The following is a 26,532-nucleotide window of genomic DNA, read 5'->3' on the forward strand; positions in this document are numbered from 1 at the left end:
TATACTTTGAATTACTGATAGTAAATATGATCTGCTTAGTTCTTGTTCTAAGTAAAAAACTGAAAACTGTTGAACTGTTAAAGGACAATGGGAGTGATAACTCCATAAGAATGCAAATTCTAATTGCTGAATGACCAAGATAACTTCAGCTCATCCTTCTTGTATAAATGCCAACATGAATAACTGTGACTTCAGCCCTATGCAATCCAATCCCAGACAGTAAATGAAGTTATTGTAGAACGAAAAAATGCTACCTTTTGGTACATTCAGCTGTATTATCAAAGACAGTAGGATTACCACCAAAGGCACATTTATTACTGGGAATGGTAATGGTGTACCAATGGCATTCCAAACTGAAACTGTGAATTACTGGGTATAAATGATTACATTTACCACCTAAAACATGATCAACTTTGTGCTAGCCTTACAATGGTCTAAACACATAGTTAGCATCCACAATATGAAGTTCTGAATATATGCGGTAACTATAATGGAAGAATGATTCTTTTAATTGCAGGACCCTAAACCTACTCCAGCAATGTCAATATATTATAAACTGCCATTATTTATGACATCTAGTGGTCAACTTTGCTGCTCAAAAGTAAAGTTTAAACTGCCTTGAGGTATATACCCCTCAGGGTGTACACAACTAGTAGTAATTATGTTGTGCTGTAATGATGCATAATTACAAATTGCAATGATATTGGTAAACATAAATTTACTGTTGATGGTATATCGAACATGAGATAAATGATGTTTTAGTTCCCACATACATTACTAGCACACTTGTGGAGCTAAAGGTGCTTCCCTCTTGACAGGCAAAGGAAGACTTAGAAATGGACAGCCCCCTATTCTGATCAGTATCAAACAACCCTGCTGACTACAGGCCAGAACCCCATCACATGATGGCGGCTAAATAGGTGAAATAGGCCTTCTAGCGCAACCTCTCTAAATATAGTGGTATGGGGAATAAATGCCTTGAAGGACCTATGGAGTTATGTAAGGCAAGGCAAGGCAATGCCAAAGATTGTGAAGTTCAGTGTTTTGTGCCCCCCATAATAAGGGGGAAAGCCCTGGCTGTCACACAATCCCAGCAGAAGAACATCAAACAAGTTTGAGCCTAAAAATGCAATATAGAAACTATGTTAAGCTAGATAGGTGAACATTTTGTGTGTATGAAGATGTGTGGGAACATTGGATAGATACACAGCACCCATACGTCTGTGTTTCTTAAAAGTTTAAGAATATGTCACTGGTACCCAACAGTGGATTGTGGTATCTTGTGGGACCTAAACAGAACGCCTTGGAAAACATTCTTATGTATCCGGCAGGTTGGACTACTGTTTAGTTCTTTCAAGTTGTTAAGTCCTCGAGTCAGATCTTTCTAATCCAGCAATGCATTGATATTTTTTAGCTCTGTTTTGGAAATCAGTATATTGCTCTATTAATGAAACAACTACTTTTCCTCTATAAGACTGGGCTAGGCAACTTGTCCTTTGCAGTCAATAAATAAGCAAAGTATGACTAATGCGGTACTCAGCATTCTAGATCTGTTCAGGCATAGGTTCTTCTAAGGCATTGTGAACCATTAAGATTTTTAATTCAATTTGAATTCCATATATGCACACACAGGTAGCTCCTACCAATATACATGCACTGTTACTTTTTCCGTTTTTTCCAATTTTATAAACCATGGACTGCACCAATTGGTATTTGTGGTCTTACATGAAACAGTAAATAACAAGGACATGAAACAGTAAATAACAAGGAAGGGTAGCTTAAAAGGACAGGAATATTTAAGAAACTGGAGACACCGGATAAAAGGGGAACACGTTAAGTCAATAAAGCAAACTGAGTAATAAGATACAGTAGAGGAATACGTGTTTTAATTTAAGCCTGGGTGAAAAAAACCATATTTAAAGAGCTTTCTTAAAGTATAAGACAGTGGGTGCAGCCTGAGACATTGGAGACCACCATACGTTAGTGTCTATCGCTGAGAAGGAGCTCTTCATAACAAAAGTTGTCTTGAATTTAGGTCTTTCAAGCCTGTCAGATAAGATGGTCCTTTAAAATGGATGGTTTTATAGACAATGTTTTATTTTACTCTTGCTTCCATTAGTAGCCAGTGTGAATCTTTAAGGATACGTGTAATGTGATCACATTTTTCAGATGAGACCAGTCAGGCTGTTGAGTGTAGCATTACTTTCAGCAGGGTGTGAGATGTTTGAGGGATTCCAGCAAGATAATAGTATTGCTGAATCCATTTGTAATATAACGTGAGAATGAGTTGATGTATTTAGATGAATTTGAGATAGGAGGTTTTTGATTCTTTTCAGAGAATGGAGGAAGAAATTTACTTGAGTGTTAGGATAGAGCTAAAATACTGTTCCTTTCAAGCTGAGCAATTTAACTTCAGGCTAGTGCGACTGGGAAAAAACATTTGCTTCAACTCAGATAGTAATGCAGGGTCAAATCTGCTTCAATGTTTCAGAGAGACAAAGAGAAATTCAGTTTTCTGTGGATTCAGCTTCAGCTGAGTTTATAGGATCCAATGGTATTTTATCATGGGGCAATAGGATAGTATTTAAGAATGCCTTCCACAGATAACTTTTTAGGTACAGTTGCCTGTTACTCACCAACTGATGTATAGTGTCATTGGAATCTGCTAGGACTAACCTGAGGTTCCACATAAAATATAAACAAGGCTGAGGTAAGCGTGGATCTTTGATACATGCAGAAAATTGTGAGTCAGGTTTTAGAGTTGTGAAAGCCAATCTTCAGTAACTGTATCCACTGTCTACTTAGCCTGACATTCAATTTTTGACAACTCGATGCACAAGTGCCTGTCCTTCACAAATAATTTGTATTCAACACAAGTATATTACATCTGTACTGGCTTCTGCTACAATTACAATTTTGATGATTTAGAAAATGTAGTGAAATGATGTAATGCAATATGAAAGGCAAGACTGAAACAACCTATGCATGACATACCTTGTGATTTTGAAGCCGCTCCTCCAAGGCTGTAATACTTTTGAATGGTATTCCCTGACTCAGAACAATTTTCTTCCGTCCAATGTCCACTAATTCAGTTAAACCACGAAGAAGGCCATTGTACTCTTTCTCACTGATGAAAGTATAACTTAGTTCACCTTGCCTGGACCGCAATATCCTCCATGCATCATCAAGAACAACCTAAGAGTGACATCACCAGCATTATTAAAATCACTTGGCTAAATAGCATTTCCCAGCTATGTGAAACAGACTTATTGAGATTAAGACTTACCTCTAACTTGTGTACTTCATGTTGAATGGAAGTCGGTATCAGGAGTTTTTCCCCTTGACCTCTCAGTGATGCTACCCACGTCTCACAATTTCGCAACTCCAAATCATATCCTTGTAATTTCTACAGCACAAACACAGGAGTACATCATTCTAAATGAGGGTTTTAAGCACTGTATATCAGGATTTTCAATAATGCAAGTAATTAGCCTATTTTGGAAAAATTATTTGAAACTACAATAGATGTGCAACAGCTCAATAGGTACTTCGAGACAATCAACCTTTCTCTACATTTAGAGGTCAGAGCACATGCAAAGTATTTTCCCAGCGGCCACAGAACAAATATGCCAGAACGTCCAGAGTCAATAAAACAAAAACGTATCAATTCTTTTATATGGTTTGATCACAGTACACATGTAGGAGGGGAGTGGTACAAATGAGTCCCTAATCATCAAGTTCAGGACATGTTTCCAAAGTTAAGAAACTGCAATGTGGATGAAGAGAGGGGTTCAAGTACAAATGGGAGACCAAATTAAGCAAATTTTACTAATCTTTAAAGTATGTTTGCACTGATGAACCATCCAAAAGGATATTTGCACCACCCGAGTTAGACAAAAACGGGTTTTTTATTAGTATGTTAATGTTATGGTATGTTATGTAGATTTGTAGAGTGCATTATCACCCGAGAGAGTATCTTTATGCTTAACACGTGTGAGTCTAGCCACACCTAGGGCCTAGTGGGACTACTCAAAAAGCCATATCTTTAGCTTCTTACAGAACTTCAGAAGTGAGGAGGAGGCTCTTATGTGTAGCGGAAGGTTGTTTCACACTTTATGAGAAAATTAGTGAATGCACGACTACCAGATCTGGTTTTCTGTAAGCGCTGGATCGTACAAGTAGGAGTCCGGATGCGTGGAGGTGTCTGGAAGGTTTGTGAAAGCAAATGCGATTGTTGACGTATTGTGGGGCAATGATTTGTAGTGCATTTAAAGTGTGGGTGAAGAGTTTAAATTGTGTTAATTTGTGAATGGAGAGCCAGTGGATCTCCTTAAAGTGTGGTGTGGTGTGATGTGAGTGCTTTGTGGGAGTCTGAGAGTGATTCTGGCCATCGAGTTCTGAATTGTATGCTGACTTCTGGTGAGTTTTCTGTTGATTTCGGGATAGAAGGTGTCCGTAGTCCAGATTACTTGTCACCAGGGTATGAGGGATGGTTTTCTGGGTGCTGATTGAGAGCCATTTGAAAATCTTACCCAGCATTTTCAGGGTATGAAAGCACTGGCGGTGGTGGTAGGTCTTTGCCCTAGCTCTGTTGGTCACCAGATGTGTGTCCCACAGTGATGTGCTCTTCCCAAAGATAATGATTTTGGTCTTGTTGTTGTTCTGTTTAGACATTTGGTCTTCATCCAGTGTGTGATTTCCGTCATGCAGGCATTGAACTTGATATAGGTACTTGCTGTCTTATCAGCAGGTGAGAGAATGCGTTGCGTGTCATCGGCATAAGAGAGGATGTTGATGCTGTGAGAGTGGATGATGCTGGCTAGAGGGATCATGTATGCATTGAAGAGGGTTGGACTCAGTGAGGATCCTTGCGGATCTCCGCATATGAGGTCACAGAATTCTGAGGTGGATGGTGCCTTTCTGACTGACAGAGTCCTTCCAGTCAGAAATGAGCAGATCCATCTGAGACCATGTCCTTGGATTCCAATATCAAATAGGAGTTAAATGAGGATGTGGTGGCAGACTGTGTCAAATGCTGTGAGGAGATCTTAGAGGTTGAGGGCCACCATGTCTCCTATTTCCAGAGTTCTACAGATGTCATCTGTGGTGGCGATGAGGGCAGTTTCCTTGTTGTGGTTGGGTCTGAAACCAGACTGACTGGTTTTGAGGAGTTGGTGGTTGTTGGGGTATTTGGTATTGTGTCTGTTAATAACTTTCTCTAACACCTGGGCCGGGAATAAAAGAGGGGAGAGCGGTCTGTAGTTTGCGAGCACTGAAGGGTCTATGGAGGGTTTCAATTTGCTGATGTGTCTGTTAATTACTTTTTCTAAGACCTGGGCCGGGAATGGAAGAGGGGAGATTGATCTGTAGTTGGTGAGTACTGAAGGGTCCACATGGGGTTTCTTTAGCAATGGGAGGACAGTTGAGTGTTGCCAAGCATTTGGAAAGGTCACATAGGAGGTGGAGGCATTCAGAACAAGTGTGAGCATGGTGCTGATGGGTTTCCGTCCTCTAGAGTAGGTATAGTGGAGGCAGGGGTCTAATGGGGCCACTGAGTGGATGGACTTCATGGTGGCAGTGGTTTCTTCTGGGGTGATGATGGGCCGTGTGGTCAACATTGGTTCTTTGGATAAAACCGTGAGGTGTTTGGCGAGGTCTGTCAGGTCCTGTTGTGGGCTGAAGTTGCCCTATATGACAGTGATTCAGCTGCTTTAACTGAGAGAGATTGCTGCATGGGTCCTACCAAAGGATGATCAAGTTGGAGGCAGCCAATGTGAGGTGAAATCTTTCACAATGGCAAATATTTCTTTGCATATGTTGGTGCTGGCATCAATGCTCTCCGTCAGAGCGGCACGTTTCATGATTCGGATCATTTGGTGTTGGCGTTTTAGGACGAATTTGAACATAGTCCTGTCTCCATTGTCCTGGCTCCTTCCCCGGTTGTGCTACAGTTGTTTGCAGAGGAGTTTCATCAGTTTGAATTCCTGCCTGTACCAACAAGCTTAGGTCTGGAATTTGTTGTATTTCTGTGTTTGAGGGGAACCAGGGAGTCGGCCTGAAGATGACTGAATTGTTGACATTCTTGATGGCTTTGAGGAAGCTGTTGCTCTATTCGGGTGGGTGCTAAGTGCAGTGATCCAGTCCTTGTCAGTGATGCTGTTCCAGACTCGGTTGGCTGGTCTGGCAGTGGTGTACGTTGGACCGGGACAGGGATGCTGAACAATGTTTGATATTTTTGATGTTAGGTGGTTCCATTTTTAATTGGTACCCAGCAGCTGGAGCATACTTTTTGAAGTTGGTGATTTGCACTACAATGTTCCAATTTGGAAAATTCACAGAAGTAAATTCATATGTTAATATGTGATTTACCTGTCTGAATGTATGTTCCATGTTGTTTTTAGATGGGTGCTTTTGTCTTTTGTTTTTAGTATTTTGTACACATTGTTGCTAATGTACAGTTGGTTTCTGTACAGTTTGTTTCTCTGACGTTTTGACTTATATGTCTTTAAAGCCCTGAATAAGTCCCAGTGTCATAGAATGAAACATGTTGGCTGTGTCCTTGTCCATGCTTTTAAAGTTGAAGCAGACAAATAAAAAAATAGAATTTCTTAAACATATGTAGTTTGTAATGTCTATATCCAATGTTGCTTCAACTCCTTTCGATTCTCACTTGCAATTTTAGACTTTAATGTGGACCTTTACTGGACTCTTTTGCTTAATAAGCTCTTAGGAGCGAGTCTCACTCCTGCTTGTCACCTTAAACAGCATGCATTATGTTGTATACACACTTTTAAGCACATTACCTGGAGCTGTTCATTCACACTTGACTGACTTATTTCATTTAAATACTGCTGAAGAGAGTGTTCTTTCTCATTTAGGGAATGATGCAACTTCTGTACTTCAGTCTGTAAAAAAAAAGAAAAGAGTCATATATCACGTAATATCTATATCTATCTATATATATATCCTTTTCATCTGTGTCTGAGAGCGCGAGTGATTGCATCTGGAATTATATATACACACATATATATATATATATATATATATATATATATATATATATATACATATATATATATATATATATATATATATATATATATATATATATATATATATATATATATATATATATATATAAAAACTGAAAACTGCAGAGCTCAACTTCGGCTTATTGTCAAGTGGACGTTTATTCATGCCGCACTGAAGACGAATAAACGTCCACTTCACAATAAGCCAAAGTTGGGCTCTACAGTTTTTTTGTTTAATTAAACAGGATTCTCCATTCCTGCTTTTTTTAGAGCCCGCCATGCAGGGTCGGGGGTCCCCAGCAAAATGGGGTCTCTTTGCAAGCATCTAATGAAGGGGGCATGACCCGCTTGTCACTCGCTCCAGCCAGTGGATTACCACGGCGATTTGGTGACGGAGGAAAGAAAGGGAAATGAGAGAGGTGACACCCTCTCTCTGTGACTTTGCAATGCAAGTATTTATTATGAGCATGACAGCAGCAAGAAATGCACTTTGCAAAGCAATTTTAACAGTGTGCACTATGAAGGGAACATTGGCTAAAGAAATAACGCTATTGAGCAAAACTAAATTAAATGCCAAGCCACGCTGCAAAAGTGAAATAATGGTGCACCCTGGGGACTGTAGTTGAACAACCAGCCATGTGACCATTGGGACTTAAAATGAATCACTCTCACCTGTGAACAAGACGATGACGCCGAAACGCGTAGGGGAAGATAGGAGTGTTTAAATGCTGCTGCGCTGAAGACGAATAAACGCCCTCTTGACAATAAGCCAAAGTTGGGCTCTGCAGTTTTATTGTTTAATTAAGCAGGATTCTCCATTCCTGCTTTTTTTCAGAGTCCGCCCTGCAGGTTTTTTTTTTTGGGTTTGTTTGTACTTGTAGTGCGCAACGGCTACCCAAAGAGGGTTTCCCGGCGCATCACAGCTGCTTCTGTATGGATAAAGTATCTTATTTATCAAACAACCAGGTTTTTAGCAACTTGCGAAAACTGGAGTAGTTTGGCTCGTTTCTCAGTGCGATGGGGAGAGAATTCCAATGAAACGGGCCCAGGTAGGCAAAGGATTTGCCTCCAATGCGTGCACGCTTGAATTTAGGGATCATAAAACGGCACTGAGTGGCCGATCTGAGGTTCCTGGATGGGATATATGTTTTTGCCAGTGCGCAGAGGTACTTAGGGGGCTGTGTTGGCTTTAAGTTTGTACATATAGATGAGTGCTTTCAATTTCACTCGGTTTTCTACATTTAGCCAATGTAGCTTGCGTCGGAATGCAGAAACTGATTCCCTTTTTGGTACTTTGCATAATAATCTAACTGCCGCATTTTGGGCCATCTGTAAACGGTGGAGGATAGTTTTATTTGATCCTAGATAAAGAACATTAGTAGTCTAAACGGGACGTGATCAAGGTATTGACTACCATTTTTTTAGTTGACTCTGGGAGCATCCAGCAGATTTTTCTCAGCCACCGAATGATGGAAAAGCAGGTGGCTGAAACTTTAACTGATTGTGCTTGCATGCTCAAAGTATCATCAAGGAGTATACCAAGATTAAGTACTTGTGATACTGGGATCGGGAGATTGCCCACTTTTTCAGGCCAGTGTTGACGGCTCCATAGGTGCTTCTGTTTCCCTAAAATTACTACCTCCATTTTTTCTCCGTTGAGTTTTAGGAAATTTGCCTTCATCCAAGTTGCGATGTTATTTAGTCCTATTTTAAGCATTGAGATGTCATTTGCATTTTGAGTCGCAAGTGAGAAAATAACTAGAGAATCATCTGCATAGTAATAGATCGTGAGTCCCGACTCCTCAGCCAACTCCGCCAAAGGCTTTACATAAAGGTTGAAGAGAAGCGGACTCAAGATGGATCCCTTCGGTACGCCATGGCTAAATGAGTGTGTTTCAGAGCAGGCGTTTTGGGAGAAAACTTGGAATGTTCTATTGAAAAGAAAGTCCTGAGTCCACTTGAGAGCATCTCCGCCAATTCCTATGTTGCTCAGTGTGTTTAAGAGCACTTTGTGTGAGATAGTATCAAAAGCAGCGCTCAGATCCAAAAGGATGAGCACTACTGTTTCCTCTTGATCTAATTTCTGGCGGATTGTCTCTGTCACACCTAAGAGTGTGGTTTCTGTTGAGAAACCTGCCCTGAAACCAGACTGTGACGGGTGAAATAGTAGGTGAGTATTGACATATTGTGTCAGATGTATGTGGATATGTTTTTCCAAGATTTTAGACAGAATTGGGAGTAGAGAAATAGGTCCATAGTTTTTTGTATCGGATGTGTCTGCATTCGTTTTTTTCAATAGAGGGTGAATCATAGCGTGCTTCCAAAGGGCTGGAACTTTGGCATCTTTAATTGATGCATTTAGTGCATGGGTTATGATTGACATCACTGAGTGATCAAGTTGTTTAAGAATGCTAGCTGGGATAGGGTCCCTCGATGATCCCGATTTGATTAAATTTAATAAATCTCCCACGGTATTGGTTGTCAGTAGGGGCCAATCCTTTAACGTATGGTCGGTCTTTACTAGGTTGTGTTCATGCACCCAATCAGATGTGGAAACCTCAGGTCTAGGGGCCTCATCTTTTTGTGAAAAGATTTCTTGATAGATACCTTTCACTTTGTCTAGGTGCTCAATGCCGAAACGCGTCCTGTGTTTTGTTCTAAAACTGATGCAAATCATCTGGTGAAAGAATACCCCAGCGAGTGCGGCCCGTTCTTTGCCCTTGACCGGGGATCGAAGCTGGAGCTGAATATATATATATATATTCTATATACATATATATATATATATATATATACATATATGTATGGTTTCCAATGGACCGCTTAATTGTAAGAGATCAAAGGCCACAGCGGGGAACTGTTGGAGGAAACTTTAATAACTTGATGCAAAGCGTAATGCATTTCGGCATTGAGCCTTCTTCAGACGCTGTAGCAAACAGGAAACGCTGCCAAGCCCCTCCTTTTGTTCTTCTACGGTCCTCCCCTCAGCAAGGGAAAGTCAGCTGACCACGCCGAATAACTGGCAGCTGTGGTCAGAGTGTTATAGACCACAACTCCAATCGTGCACCAGAGTGGTAAGTGCAATGGCGAAGTTGTTGCTTGGTGCGCGCTGTAATACCTGGCAAAAGCGGGGGGTGATGTGGCTCTTGGTTGCGCTAAATTGATAGTCCAGTACCTCCTCAGGTCCCCAACACTCTGCCTGGATACACCAATGTCGGGTAGGGCTGAGGGTGTGGATTTGAATGATCCCACCTTCTCTCAATGATGAGCTGCTCCTGGCAGTAGCCACTTGCCCACGCTGCTGTACGAGGCTGTCCTGTGGTCATCCGATACCTCGGGGATTTCTTCAAGAGCGTTGCCACTCGTGTCAGCAAAAGCCGCAGCACACTTCGAGAGTGGGGCCTCTTTGCGCCGCCAACAAGCGCATAAAATTGTTTCCAATGGACCGCTTATTTGTAAGAGATCAAAGGCCACAGCGGGGAACTATTGGAGGAAACTTTAATAACTTGATGCAAAGCGTAATGCATTTCGGCATTGAGCCTTCTTCAGACGCTGTAGCAAACCGGAAACGCTGCCAAGCCCCTCCTTTTGTTCTTCTGCGGTCCTCCCCTCAGCAAGGGAAAGTCAGCTGACCACGCCGACTAACTGGCAGCTGTGGTCAGAGTGTTATAGACCACAACTCCCATCATGCACCAGAGTGGTAAGTGCAATGGCGAAGTTGTTGCTTGGTGCGCGCTGTAATACCTGGCAAAAGCGGGGGGGTGATGTGGCTCTTGGTTGCGCTAAATTGATAGTCCAGTACCTCCTCAGGTCCCCAACACTCTGCCTGGATACACCAATGTCGGGTAGGGCTGAGGGTGTGGATTTGAATGATCCCACCTTCTCTCAATGATGAGCTGCTCCTGGCAGTAGCCACTTGCCCACGTTGCTGTACGAGCCTGTCCTGCAATCATCCGATACCTCGGGGATTTCTTCAAGAGCGTTGCCACTCGTGTCAGCAAAAGCCGCAGCACACTTCGAGAGTGGGGCCTCTTTGCGCCGCCAACAAGCGCATAAAATTGTTTCCAATGGACCGCTTAATTGTAAGAGATCAAAGGCCACAGCGGGGAACTGTTGGAGGAAACTTTAATAACTTGATGCAAAGCGTAATGCATTTCGGCACTGAGCCTTCTTCAGACGCTGTAGCAAACAGGAAACGCTGCCAAGCCCCTCCTTTTGTTCTTCTGCGGTCCTCCCCTCAGCAAGGGAAAGTCAGCTGACCACGCCGAATAACTGGCAGCTGTGGTCAGAGTGTTATAGACCACAACTCCCATCATGCACCAGAGTGGTAAGTGCAATGGCGAAGTTGTTGCCTGGTGCGCGCTGTAATACCTGGCAAACGCTGGGAGGGGGGTGATGTGGCTCTTGGTTGCCCTAAATTGATAGTCCAGTACCTCCTCAGGTCCCCAACACTCTGCCTGGATACACCAATGTCGGGTAGGGCTGAGGGTGTGGATTTGAATGATCCCACCTTCTCTCAATGATGAGCTGCTAGTGGCAGTAGCCACTTGCCCACGCTGCTGTACGAGGCTGTCCTGCGGTCATCCGATGCCTCAGGGATTTCTTCAAGAGCGTTGCCACTCGTGTCAGCAAAAGCCGCAGCACACTTCGAGAGTGGGGCCTCTTTGCGCCGCCAACAAGCGCATAAAATTGTTTCCAATGGACCGCTTAATTGTAAGAGATCAAAGGCCACAGTGGGGAACTGTTGGAGGAAACTTTAATAACTTGATGCAAAGCGTAATGCATTTCGGCATTGAGCCTTCTTCAGACGTTGTAGCAAACAGGAAACGCTGCCAAGCCCCTCCTTTTGTTCTTCTGCGGTCCTCCCCTCAGCAAGGGAAAGTCAGCTGACCACGCCGAATAACTGGCAGCTGTGTATATATATAGTGATCAAGCCATTTTGTATGGCGAAACGAGTTGTGAATTAAACAACACTGACATCAATCGATTTGCTGGTTTCTTCACTTTCCTGAGAGCGCGCTGACTTTTGCTGGATTGTTTGGATATATATATATATGTGAGCAAGGCCACGCAGTTGGCCGAAACGCGTCATCCTTTCCGTTGCATTTGCGCTCTTGCCTAAATAAATAAAAAAAAGTCACTGTTTCCAGCAGTGGGAAGAAAGTTATTACAGAGTCCGTGTTTCTCTTTATGGTGGATCTACACACCGGAGCGGTGATTGGATATATATATATATATATATATATATATATATATATATATATATATATATATATATATATATATATATATATATATATATATATATATATATGTATGTATATATATATATATGTATGTATGTATGTATTACCTACTGGCGGTCGCCAGTAGGTATATATAGTTAGGATTTTTTCTCTATGGGATTTTTGAAAATTCTATGTCTAATAACTTTGGCGTTTGAGGACGGAATTGGCTGAAATTTTCAGGAAAATGGCACATTTTGTTTCTGAGCAGCCCTTGAAAATTTGGGGGGGGTTCGTCAAGGGGGGGCCGAGAAAAAAGGGGGGTCCCAAAACATGTTTTTAACATTGAGTTTTCCATAGGGCGGTTGGCCTCACTTTTAGCCCGAACGGCTGAATGGATTTGCACGAAACTTGGCAAAATTGTAGGGACTGGTAGCCCGATGTGCCTTTTGTAGGTCTCAATATATGTGCTACAGTGGATTTTGAGAAATTAACGTTTAAAAAAAGATATATATATCTGTAAGCGCGCTCTGGGCAGCGCTCCAGGACGCGTACTTTTCGCGCAACGGAGCTTTGTGAAGCGAAGCTGATTGGTTCTCCGGCGTCTGTCAACATTCCAAACAGTCCGTAGCGGCCGCCATCTTGTCTCTCGGTAGGATCGAGAGACAAGAGGAGGCGAAAGCGAAGGGGCAAATGACCATAAGGGGGAATAGTAGATCCTCGCTGACCCCCTAGGTTTGATGTGGAGGTTTTAAAAGGGCCCCGCGGGGCAAAAAAAAAAAATAATAATAATAATCGAACGGCTGAATGGATTTGCACGAAACTTGACAAAATTGTAGGGACTGGTAGCCCGATGTGCCTTTGCTAGGTCTCAATATATGTGCTCCAGTGGATTTTGAGAAATTAACGTTCAAAAAAAGATATATATCTGTAACAGCGCTCCGCTTCGCGTACTTTTCGCGTTACGGAGCTTTGCGAAGCTGATTGGTTCTCCGGCGTCTGTCAACATTCCAAACAGTCCGTAGCGGCCGCCATCTTGTCTCTCGGTAGGATTGAGAGACAAGAGGAGGCCAAAGCGAAGGGGGAAATGACCATAAGGGGGTATAGTAGATTCTTCCTGACCTCTTAGGTTTGATGTACCATTTTGCCAAGTTTGGTGTAATTCCGTTCAGCCATTCAGGCTGTAGACGTATGTAAATGTCCTATGGAAAATTGCATGGGGAAAACACATTTGAAAGTGTTGAAATTTAGAACCAATTAAAATGTTACTTTGGTTTTGTATTTGTGTGTGATGAAAGTTAATTGGTTATGTATATATGTCAAATGAGAGGAAACCACAGCCATTTTGTGATACTACTGTCTGAGGTACATTTGTGAGGAATTGTTGGTGGTGAATTTCTGGTGTTTGATTTACACAGTACTAACACTTCTCCTACTTTTAAAAAGGTGAGTTGTTAATTTGTAAGGGGAACTATGTTGTACACTTGAAGATAATTTGAAAAATGTTTTCTGTTATTTATTTGCAGTCCTTCTGTTATACTAAATACTTGATAAAGTTAGTTTTATATTATGTATTACTAAAAACGATAAATGAAAGTGATTATTTTTTTCTGCAATTTACAGCAAGCAATTTCAAAATAAATGGCTCACAATGAAGAGACCGTGGCAATTTCTTTGTAAGGGGAACTATGTTGTACACTTGAAGATAATTTGAAAAATGTTTTCTGTTATTTATTTGCAGTCCTTCTGTTATACTAAATACTTGATAAAGTTAGTTTTATATTATGTATTACTAAAAACGATAAATGAAAGTGATTATTTTTTTCTGCAATTTACAGCAAGCAATTTCAAAATAAAATGGCTCACAATGAAGAGACCGTGGCAATTTCTTTTGAATTGTCGACTACAATGATTGAAATTCAGAGCACCAATAATGAAATATTGTCACAAGGAGGAGATGACTTGTATGATTCCATTAGATTGATTGAAATGGACAGCACCAATAATGAAATATTGTCACAAGGAGATGACTTGAATGATTCCACTACATTGATTGAAATGGAGAGCACCAATAATGAAATATTGTCACAAGGAGGAGATGACTTGAATGATTCCACTACATTGATTGAAATTGACAGCACCAATAATGAAATATTGTCACAAGGAGGAGATGACTTGAATGATTTTTTTGATCAATCTGTTGATGGCGAATTTATCGAATGTTTGGAGGCCATAGAGTTAGAAGAATTATCATTGCAGACTTTTCATGAGGAAATTGCTGATGAGGACATGGTACTAGTTCTTTCAAATTTAGAAAATTCTGAAGAATAAATTTATATTTAGAAATCAAAAATTGTTTGAGACATTATTCATTTTTATTTTTAATTTATGAGGTTGTAGCGAAGTGATTGTAGTATAAAATGAGACTTATAGTATAGAGTGCAACATTTTTATGTTACATGGTAAGTTTACTCATATTTACTTCCCTTCTGCCACTATATTATCTCCAATGTGTATTTGACATCTCTTCTTCATCTCCGGCCTCCTTTCTCTCACTGTGTGTCTCCGATGCATCTTATTGCTGCGATTTTGTGTAATTACAGAAGAGAGTAAAATAAAATAGTTCGGAACGTGAAAAGGGAGCAAAGTAGAGTACCCCTCACCCCCTAGGTCTTTTTAGGCGGTCCCAAAAGGATCAGTTTCTGCTTTCCTGAGAGATTATGGTATGAGTTCCATATACCACAATAATTTGCATTACAACATGCAAGATATCTATCTCCTATTACCAACTTTCGGAGATATTCGCGCTAAGCGCGAATATCTCCAAAAAGTAACACCTGCCCTGAGCAGTTCTTAGCCATGTTATCCAATGGGAGGTGGATAACATGGCTAAGAGCATTAGCTCGGTAATGCATGAATATCGCTGACTTTTTAGCGATATTCATGCATTGCGGCCGTTTATTATCGCATTTGCGATAAACCTTGGTAATAGCAAGGTTTATCTTCGATAATTTCAGACGATGCTTAGCGGTAAAAAAATTCGTTGGTAAGCATCGTTAGCGATAAATATCGCTTAACTTTGGTAATATGCACCAACGTCTGTTAACGTTCGATTGGAAGGAAATGAGGAAGTGTTGAAAAACAATGTCTGCGCCATCTTGCCTTTTTTGAAATGCCACACTTTTGTCGTGCACGGCAGCCATTTTAGATGCCTTGAGCAGACCCACTCTCTGCACGCTGTCGATTCGGAGCATGGCTCCCCACCCTCGCAAGCATCTTCCCCAGGCACTGGTCACCCCCGCTCTCTGTCTTATGCATCGGCAATAAACCTCCCCCCATCTGCGCTGCTCTTCCCTGAAAATCACACTCTGTGCCCGCCCGACACCTCCCTTTCGCCCTATTCACTACCGCACCCTCTGACACTCCTCTTCCTCTGTGTCCGATTGTCCAGACTATCAGCTAGCCCTGCAGATGTAGTTTATGGCTCCAGCTGTAAAGAATCACCCCTTTTCAAAGGAGTTATAGTAGATCAAGGCCCACACCCGATGAGATCCGTCACACCACACGTGTTCCTACTATCTGAAAACCATCCTGTATTGTGATTGGGGAGGGGACCGAGCCTGAAGCGGAAGATTCTAGGAATGACTCTTTGTACATCAAAGTTTTTACAATTATGTGTCACATTAAAAATATATAGCACTCCAACAAAGTAGTAGGAATATAAAACTTTAATAACATATAAATATATACAACAAAACAAAAACAGTAAAAACATTTAAACAACGAAGAGACCGTGACAATTTCTTTTGAATTATCCACTACATTTATTGCAATTGACAGCACCAACAATGAAATATTCTCACAAGGAGGAGATGACTTGAATGATTTTTTTGATCAATCTCTTGATGGCGAATTTATCGAATGTTTGGAGATCATAGAGTTACAAGAATCATCATTGCAGACTTTTCATGAGGAAATTCCTGATGAGATGATTGAAGAGGAAATTCCTGATGAGGACCTGTTATTAGTTCTTTCAAATTATGAAAATTCAGAAGATGTTGCCTGGGGGTGGGTCGTCAGTAGCAGTCTGTTGTGCGAATAGTTCCAAGGCAGCAGAACGCGCTGAAATCTAGATGGCACGAAAGTGATGTCTAGTAAGTTGCCGCCCAGCAAATAACGGCGTGGGGTGCCGCGGGGGTGAGTGAGTCCAGTAGGCACCACAGCTATTCTTACCGGCATTGCAGAATTACTGCTGGGGACAATGCCTGTGCTGTAGCAGGGTCACAGCAGAAACAAAAAGGATTCTGTTGAAGATGTTGTTGGTTTTCAATTTGAAAACAGTTCTGGTGTCAACTGCTATGCTAATGTAGTGGTTAATGTTTTGTTTTCTCTAGAAAATGTAAAAGAGGGGGAGGCAGTCCAAAGTTCCGTTAAAAGGGCAAAGGAAAGGATCGGTGGTTTGAACTATCAGTCAAAAAGGGGAGGGGGTGCAACAATTTTTCCTACCGGGTCACACTGTGCTTTTACCGGAACTGAGGTCTGCAGGATTCTAGTAATTCAAAGTGAGGCTGGCGCCAGCATGGGAGCGCCGACGTCCCGCGGATACAGTTTCGTCACTCCACGGGCGATCATGGCAGTCATTCCCCATCGGGGGTCGGAGACTCCCGCGGCTCCTCTAGAATCTTCAAGGTCGTGGAGGACTACGGTGGTGGAGTCAACCAGTGACCGGGCCATTTCTTTATGCTGGGCCCGCTCTTGCCAGGTCGACCGCCATTTTGAGAGTTCGGTAGCTACTGGCGATCGCGGGGTCAAATGAGCGGACGGGCTCCACCCTGCCGGGCGAGACGTTGCAGCATGGCTACAGTGGAAGAACCCTTTTCCGGGCGCCTGGAGCGCTGAGGGTGCAGGTGGGAAGCCTCCACCTGGGGAGGCGGGAGAGGCCTGTTCGCACCGTCTCTCCCTCCCAGTGCACCCCACGGCGTCTCGCTTGAGATTTGTTATGGCCGGACCAGGCGATGAGGACGAGGGGGGGGGGTCGGAGGCATGTGCAAGACATCCCCCCCCCAGTGTTGTCGCAGCCATTATTCAAGAAAGAAGAAGTGTCCCGTCCGTCTTCGGGCCGGGCTTCCGGTAGATGTCGGCCGGACGCCCCTGGCTCTGGCCCTATGAACGGGTTTCTTGGTTTATCGGCTGCAGCCGGATCCCGTCGGCCTCGGCCCCCCGACCGTTGGTGGCCGGACCGGAAGAGCATGTGGCGGGACTACCTGAAACTGTCAAGGGCCACCGCGGCCGGACTGGGAGAGAGAGGGGAGGGTCGAGGAGACATTCCCCCCCCCTGCAACTGTTCAGCGTTGTAAAGGCAATCCCCTGGCCGGGTCCCGCTGGCCTCGGCCTCGGCCTCTCCTCCGGCTACACCCTACGTTAGGATCTCCTGGCCGAGGCGTGGCAGCAGGACCCGCCTTATATGGGCTGCTCCCGGCTGGGCGTAGCCGCAACCCTGCCCCACCTTGGTAGTTTCCAGAGTGGGGGCGGATGTTCTACTGACATGCATTTTCCCTAGTCTATCGATTTTTTTGGCGTGGCAGGCGGTGGGACAGCGAGGGGTGATTTGGTTTCTCTTACTGTTTTTCTGGTCTCTCACCACTGGCATATTTTAACGTTTTCTTGTTTCTAGGACATTAATAGGTTTTATCATTACGTTATGTTATCGTTTCCTTGTTCGTTGTTTAATAAAAGTTCATGTTCATCAGTGGCCTACTGATTTTCGTTTTCCTATTCTTTTCTTTCCAGGTTGTTTCATGCTAAAGTTTCTGTTAACAGGATACAGTGATCACTTCGTTATTTTTGCATATGTCCTTTTCAGTAGGGGTGCTCTCTGGTCGGGCCAGATGACCTATCTCTAGTAAATGGTCCGGGTGAAACAGGTGCATCAATCAGTGGGGAGTAGATAGGCATGACAGATTACAACGGGGGAGAAAGGTCCGCATTACATACCCTTTCACTACTTGCAAAGATTTTCCTACGTTTATTTGCAAACCGGGAATACTTCCAAAAAGAACTAATTCCCAAACAGTCAATGTTCGGACAATCAATCAATCAATGAGGAATGAAATAGGTACGACGTGTTAAAGGCTTGCGTTACCTACCCTTCACTATCTGCAAAGGGAGAGAGAATATTCCTATTCTTCCTCGTTTGCAGGCAGAGAAGATCCTTAAGAGAACCAACTTCGAACAATTCAATGCTCGATTCAAACAATCAACAAGGGGTACTGTGAACACAAATGAACGCCGCTTATGTACATACACATTGCTATTTTCAACAGGTTGTTCCTAATGTTTCTATTTTAGCGAGGTCAAAAAGAGATCCCATTAGTGGCCTACTGATTTTGCTCGATTCCTTTTGTTTTTTTACACGATTTTTCGCTATCTGCAAAGACTAAACAGAGTATTGCGACTCTGTGCTTGTTTGTAAATAGAGAATGAACCAAAGAGAACAATCAATCAAATGGAGAGAGAAGCAGGCACGACGGATTACAACGGGGGCAAAGGCCTGCGTTAACTACCCTTCACTATCTGCAAAGAGAGAGTACTCCTAATAGAAATGAGGGGTGGGGAGCAGCATTCAAAGCAGATCAGTGTGCATAAACACGAAAATGTTTTTACTTACCACGTACTTGACATTCGACAGTTTATGATATTTGCTATTAAAAAACCATTGAAATTCACTGAAAAAACCATAGGTTATAGACCATATATAGTTAGGAATTAGCATTTACAAAACCTTGAAAATTCACTGAAAAAACCATAGGTTATAGACCATATATAGTTAGGAATTAGCATTTAAAAAACCTTATTTTACTCACACAAAACCATTGAAATTCCATATATAGTTAGTTGCACTAACTATATATCGCGCACCCGCAATCCACTGCTGATCATGTCACATATTACATCATTCATGACATGGTCAGTGACATCACTGATGACATCACTGATGACATCTCAAATGACATCACTGATGACATCACTGATGACAACATCCAGTGACTGTATGTTTCTGTAAAGTTAAAATATGTCTTACATATTGAAGAATGAGTGGATGTATAAGTGTCTGGATGAAGGATTTAGTAGGTGCGTGACTGACTGTATGAGTGAGTGATTAAATGTGTCTCACTGAATGCATGGGTTAGTGACTAAACTGTCTTAATTTGTGCATTATTATGTCTGTTGTGATATAAACTGCTGCATGTGTTGATCATTAGCTATACGAGAGGCTATATGTGTTATTGATTGGTTGCCCAAGTATTTGTATGGGAGATTGCGTTTGTGTAGGGGTGGCTGGGAGGTGTGTGACTCTGTGCATAGATGTGTGAGCAGTTGATTCACTAGGTGTATGAGTTGAAGAGTGCATGTGGAAACAGCTACATGGGCAGTTGACTGTGTGCATGAGTGTATTGGTGAGTGAATGGATATCTCAGTGCTACATGTCAAAGTAAGTACATATGTAAAACACAGTACATGTGAGAGTTGACATATATAAATAACTGTGCATAAGAGCCAGTGAATGTGTGAGTGGCTGTATGGATCATTGTGAACTTGTATCCGGGATTGTATAAGAGAGTAAATATGTGTTAGTATGTGTTTGAATAAGTAAGGTGTGTATAACTGTATAGTTCAGAAAATGGAGGTGTGATTGATTCTTAGCATGACTGACTAGGTGTGTGTGTAACTTCATGGATGAGTGACAGTCTGTGAGTGTCTGTTTACACTGAGTGTATCTAAGGTTATATTAGAGTCTGAAGAGGTTCATCGTATTATCACATGAATGATGTCATCAGTGATGTGATCAGTAATGTCAAATGAGATGTAATCAGTGATGTCATTAGTGATGTCATCAGTGATGTCATTTGAGATGTCATCAGTGATGTCATCAGTGATGTCACTGACCATGTCATGAATGATGTAATATGTGACATGATCAGCAGTGGATTGCGGGTGCGCGATATATAGTTAGTGCAACTAACTATATATGGAATTTCAATGGTTTTGTGTGAGTAAAATAAGGTTTTTTAAATGCTAATTCCTAACTATATATGGTCTATAACCTATGGTTTTTTCAGTGAATTTTCAAGGTTTTGTAAATGCTAATTCCTAACTATATATGGTCTATAACCTATGGTTTTTTCAGTGAATATATATATATGTATGTATATATATATATATATGTATGTATATATATATATATATATATATATATATATATATATATATATATATATATATCTCAATTCACTCCGTGTTCACCTCTTCAAAAGACACGGACCCAAGATTCCAGTTGATTTTATGTTTATTTGCTGTGCCGCCATAACGTTTCTGCTCCCAACAGAGCCTTGATCATATATACATATACCTTTTCACTATCTATTATAATGAACACTTTCAAAACCCGTCCGCACAACATTTTGTAATGCTAATATCTCAAACATTACAGTATGTATTTACACAAAATACATCCATTTGGTGCAATTCCATTCAGGTACTTTTGGTATAGTAGAACGAGAAAAATCATGATGGTGCTAAAATGGAAACCACATTTTGTTTTAACAATCTCCACCTCCAGCAACCCTGATCTTTCCCTGGCAGATACTCTCCCAAGCATACCTCCCAGCAGATCCCCACAGCGATGGCTAAACTTACTTGGATGAACCAGGCAAGAACAAAACTTTGTTCAGATTTGTCAAACACTGATAAAGTTATTTACAAACTATGAAAGTATTTTTTAATCAACTGTTATCTGAATCAAACCTACACAGTCAATGGCTGGATGTTTTAGAGCAATACACAATCCCACAGAAAATGTTACCAATATTGCACCTTATTGAGACACTGACTTTCTAATATTTTCACTTTTTTTCCACTGATTGATAAATACCAGGTTATGAAGCAAGAAACATGAAGAAAAGTGCATGCTTGCACAATGAACATGCCTTTCACCCGCATGATGGTTACACACACACAGACACACACACACACAGGAAATTGCAAAAACACAGCATGATCTCCTATTATTTTAACAATATGCCGAAATCCTTGCTAGTAAAAACACATTTCCATACAATGGCAGTCAAGTTATAATCACCAAGTTACAATAGATCAAGTTTTTAAATGTGCATCAACATAAAGATCACATACGGAAAATAAACGTTGCCACGGATTTAGCTACCCAGAGTGTCAATTTAATTACAATATTAAATATTGTAAAAAGTAATCACCATTACTACAATACCTGATAGTTAGATTGTTGTTCTTGTACAACGAGCAATGCCTTTCTGTGTGAATCAACAGCATGATGAAATTGTTTAAGCCAAGCCTGAATAGCAATAAAACAAGCAGATAATTCATCTGTGCTATTCCCAGCACTTGCAAGGGACTTCAACAGTACATCTTGTTTGTCCCTTATAATTGTTTGCATGTTGTCCAACTCTAAAGGCACGGTCTGAAAGAATAAGCACATTTGTAAAGAGAACCCAATTTCTGAGAGCAAACTAAGAAGCAATAGCTGTAAAAACATTTCAATATTTTTAACTAGAACATTAGCATAAATTGGTGTTGATCAATACTAGCAGTAAACACAGCTGTCTATTCTCTGAGTGTGTTATTGAATCTCACTACTACAATCAAGGGCCTGCATGGGCTGTTCTGAACGTTTTTAAGTTCTATTATTCGTTTTTAAGTTCTGTTCTTTGGGTTCAATTGAAACTTTTCAGACTATTACATTTCTTAAACTCAACTGGGTTAAAGATCATTAAGAAAATGGTGCCAGTATCCAGATGTTTCAGTAGCACAGGAGGCGTGGATACTTTGGAGCTTGGTCACTGCTACAGTTTTCAAGTCCACCATAGACACCACAATAGCTGTTTAGAAGATACACTGAAAATGTAGCTAGCCAAAGAGGATACCACAGAGCCAATTGGCTCTTAGAAATATCTACCAATAAATGGAAATACTGCAGGGCTCAGACACAGTCTATTCAAACCAGGTTCAGAGGTAAAACCATCCTTAGCACTAAGGGACATTCAGAATCTTTGTTCTGTTGAATAAATATGCGAAATCCTTACATGCCAGACAACCGCTAAAGGCTCTGTACACACTGACCTTTATTTTTACCTGTAGGTAAGGGGGGGGGGGGGGGGGGAGTAAATGAAGCGAGTAATCAAGGTGGATGGGAAGGGCTTACTGATGTGTGTCTTGCGAGTTTTAGGATGGAACTCTTTTGGCTCCTAACAGACTCCATAGAGCTGTGATGTAGGTGTGGGAGTGGAATGCAATGAAAGATTGTTTCAGAATGTTGAGTTTGCAGTTACACACAGAAGAACAAAGATATATAATATTACGCTCCATTTGGGGCATAGTTATTGGCGGGTACTTGGCTGGGGAAGAGGCTACAACTGGCGATAAGTATAGGGGATAAGTAACCTAAAGAATGACACCATGTTCTCCCAGGTAGTTTGCCATGGTCCAAGCAACCTGCTTGTGCGTGCCACGTGTGTTGCTGTTGACATACAGAATTGACGCTTCATGCATGTGGAGTCAAAGAACAGCTGCAGCCACTGTAAGGCGGATGAAGATAACGGAAGCTTTATACAGAATCTACATGTCGATGGTGGAGAACCTGATGGTCAGGCCATACATAAAGTTACTGTGCTGCCACGCAAGATAAAGTTGTGCATTATACTGAGTGATACTGCTGTAAAACACATAGAAGTGCTGGCTGACAGAATAAGTAGGAAAGAAGTATATTATCATTGCACATACCGTAAGCGTTGCTTTACAACCTGAGCATCAGGTGAGGAGACACAAGAAGAAGCACGAGGGTTGTGCTTACTGAGCTGTCCGATACCTGAAGTGGCGCACCACCAAAGCTGCCAGGTGACGGCTCAGAACAACACCAGAGGTCTCCAACAAGCGAAGGGACTTCGATGGAGTCCCAGGAGGAGGTCACAGGTTTCCCGATTGTCCATGACGACTCTGAGGCCAGTCCATTGCTAGGCCTCAGAAATAGGGCAAATGACGAAGGTTCAAATGGGCAGCCAACAGTAAAATAGAGAAAAGAAGAATATTGGCGACAGATGGGCTGCTTGGATAGAGACATTTGATTATTTCATTAATGCACTTAAAGAGACTCATTACAAAACGATTATCAAGTATCTCAAAAATCTTGCTGAGGACGGTGTGAAAGTCATAAAGAAAATGCCACAAACTGACAAAAAAATCACATGCTGTCAGATAAAAAAAACGCTGAATCTCAAGTTCAATGAGGTACCAAAAGTTGATTATGAAAGATACATTTTCAGTCAAGAACGCCATTAAGTGTGTGATACACTCATCAAACACTGTAAGTTCAATGAATTCATTGATGAAGAAGCTATGCATCTTAGAGTTATTGATGGATGCTTGTCAGAATTACTCAGACGACGAATGCTGAGAGAAACTCTTAGTCTGGAGCGAGTGTTGATGGCTGCCAGAGATGAGGAGTGTGTTGAAAGAAAAGCTGCTGACATGGAGGCCAGTGGGGCCCAGAGAGAACCAGTAAAATGTAAGCCAAAGCAAAAGACTTAAGGACACAAAGTGATCTCTGAAGTTATGTTTTAGATGTGGATTTTCATTTCCACATGAAGGTAAATGCCCGCCATTAAACAGATATGTAATGGCTGTGGGAAAGAAAACAATTTTGTGATGGTTTGTTAAACGTAGGAAAAAGCAAGTGCATCATGGCAAGAAGACAAAATAGCTGCCAGAACATTCCAAAAGCGATGTTTTACGCACACCCACAAGGTCAAGCGGCAACATCAACTGAGGAAAATCAACACTGAACGAAGTCAATTGTCATCTAAATCATTGTCAGACAGTTCTTCCGCCTCAATATCAAGTGAGGAAGATGGTTGTGCCATGTCGATGTTTACCTCAGAGAAATGTGTGCATGTCGAACTGGCTGCTTATGAGGAAAAAATTAACATGCCAAAGCACCAAAGTCATACAAATATTGTATGAAGATTACATTTCAAAATAAATGGTAGCTCGATACCTTTCATCATCGACAGTGGTGCATCAATAAACAAAATGCCTGAAGCAAAATACAATGACTTTTCTCTATTGCCCGGACTTACGCCATCAAAAACTAAAGTGTACACATGAGCTTCATTGACCCCTTTAAAAAGTCAAGGTTCATTTGTAGCGACAAGAAAACAACACGCAAGCACCCATCCATTAATGTACAGCGTCAAGTGCCTGTCTGCGCAGTTTCAGCACAGCTGCTATGTGACTGATTTCTGTGAATTACAACATGAATGCTCATCACGGAAATAGTAAGGCAATTCCCTTCATTGCTTCATGGTTTAGGAAAGTTTAAGACTATGAAAGTCAAGTTGCCTTTTAATGAAGATGTTCATCCTGATGCTCAGAGACATATACAAATTGATTTTCATTTACAAAAAGCTGTTGAAAAAGTACTTGAATCATTACTTAAGCATGACATCATTGTGCGCTCATCATTATGTGTTGGCATGCGTCAAGCAAACAAGGCAATTGAACGAGAACGACATCCAGCTCTACAAATTGCTGACACAATAAGGTAATGAAATGATGTAAAGGTCTTCACTCAACTTGATTTGATAAAGGTTATCATCAGTTGGGACTTGAAGACGATTGCAGATACATTACAACCTTTTATACACATGTTGGTCTGTTTTGGTACAAGAGACTCAGTTTTGGTGTTTCATCGGCTGCAGAACGTTTCCAAGACGGAATCTGACGTGTCATACAGTCTGTTGTGAATGCTTTCATGTATAATTATGACATATTGATTTTCTGAGCTATACAGAAGGAGCATGATAAAGCTCTCATGCAAGTATGTTGTTTACTTACTGATACAGGTTTGACTTTGAATGCAGACAAGTGTGAGTTCCACAAAGCAAAGATTTCTTAGGCCATATCTTTTCAGACGGGGACACCTCATCCTGCAAAGTACTCGCCCTGTGGTCAGGAAATAGGGGATAATGGGTCCAGATCCTTTGCAATCCTGCAATATTAGAGCCAAATGGTTGTGGTTCACTTGTTCACTTGTTCATGGGAATGGGAGGTGTGGCGCCGCGGCCAGGGCGACTGACGCTGGAATCTGGGGATCAGGGTTCGATCCCCGGCGGCAGGTTAGCCCAGCACCATGTGACTCTGGGCAATAGCTCGCTTAATCTTCCCGACGGCCCCCAGCGCCTAGAGACCCTTACGGGTGATTGTGCGCTTTACAAATGTGGATTATTATTATTATTATTATTATTATTATTATTATTATTATTATTATTCCTCATTATTGGTACTGAGCTTAAAGGTGTGCCAGAGCCGACTGATCTAGACAACAAGTCAGTGACCGGATGTTTCTTTTCCTGCTATTAGTACATATCACGCCCTGAGGAAGCCCCAGGCCAGATGGCCGATGTGAGGGGGCAAAACACGTGTTGGCTGCTAATTTGTGTTTTTGTGTCAAGGATCTATGATCCATTTCTGCTGTACATGACTGGTAATTCCATAAAGAGTCAGGCATCATAAAGACTTCTTAAGAAAGTAATAACTGGGAATTTGTACGAAAAAAAGAGTGACGATTCTGATTTGCTCTGGCACACCTTTAGGCAAAGTACTCTCCCTGTCAAATGCTGATCCCCCACAAGATGTTTCTATGATATGTTAATTTCTTAGCATGGCCAGTAACTGTTCAAGATATATAAACGACTTTGCTACTATAAGTGCTCCATTATGAGAGTTAACGAAGAAAAATGTATCATTCAAGTGATCACAAGAATGTGAGAGAAGTTTCAAGAAACTCAAACGAGCCATTGAACCTACTGCTGAAATGGCCTACTTCACTCCAAATCTTCATACAGGGGTTGTTGTTGAGGATAGCCTAGTTGGGTTAAGTGCTATCCTTGCACAGCACCGAGAACACCCACATGCTCAAAGACATATTATGGCATATGCCAGTAGAAGTTTGTTCCAGACAGAATGGGCTTACTCACAACCTGAGAAAAAAAGTTTAGCCATGGTATGGGATTGTGAACATTTCCATGTATTCCTGTATGGAAACCATGTATTCCTGTATGGAAAGCCTTTTACGGTGGTAACTGATCATCACATTTTACTGACTATCTTTGGCAATCAAAAAGCCGAGGTGCCTCCTCGCATTGAATGGCGGGGACTGTGATTACAAGAATGCCATTATACCAGTG

At 41.6% G+C, this 26,532-nt stretch overlaps 1 protein-coding gene across 1 annotated transcript in view; it reads right to left on the reverse strand.

Annotated features, from left to right (window-relative positions):
* Positions 1-26,532, reverse strand: part of SYNE2 (spectrin repeat containing nuclear envelope protein 2) — a 1,843,566-nt gene that overhangs the window by 478,287 nt on the left and 1,338,747 nt on the right. Inside the window, exons 106-109 of the mRNA XM_078660317.1 lie at positions 21,543-21,752; positions 6,804-6,905; positions 3,287-3,406; positions 2,995-3,195 (exon numbers count right to left, since the gene is read on the reverse strand). Coding sequence (XP_078516443.1) covers positions 2,995-3,195; positions 3,287-3,406; positions 6,804-6,905; positions 21,543-21,752 — 633 coding nt within the window. The remainder of the gene's footprint in view (positions 1-2,994; positions 3,196-3,286; positions 3,407-6,803; positions 6,906-21,542; positions 21,753-26,532) is intronic.

The sequence above is a fragment of the Lissotriton helveticus genome, chromosome 9 (assembly GCF_964261635.1).
Source record: "Lissotriton helveticus chromosome 9, aLisHel1.1, whole genome shotgun sequence".
Classification (NCBI taxonomy): Eukaryota; Metazoa; Chordata; class Amphibia; order Caudata; family Salamandridae; genus Lissotriton; species Lissotriton helveticus.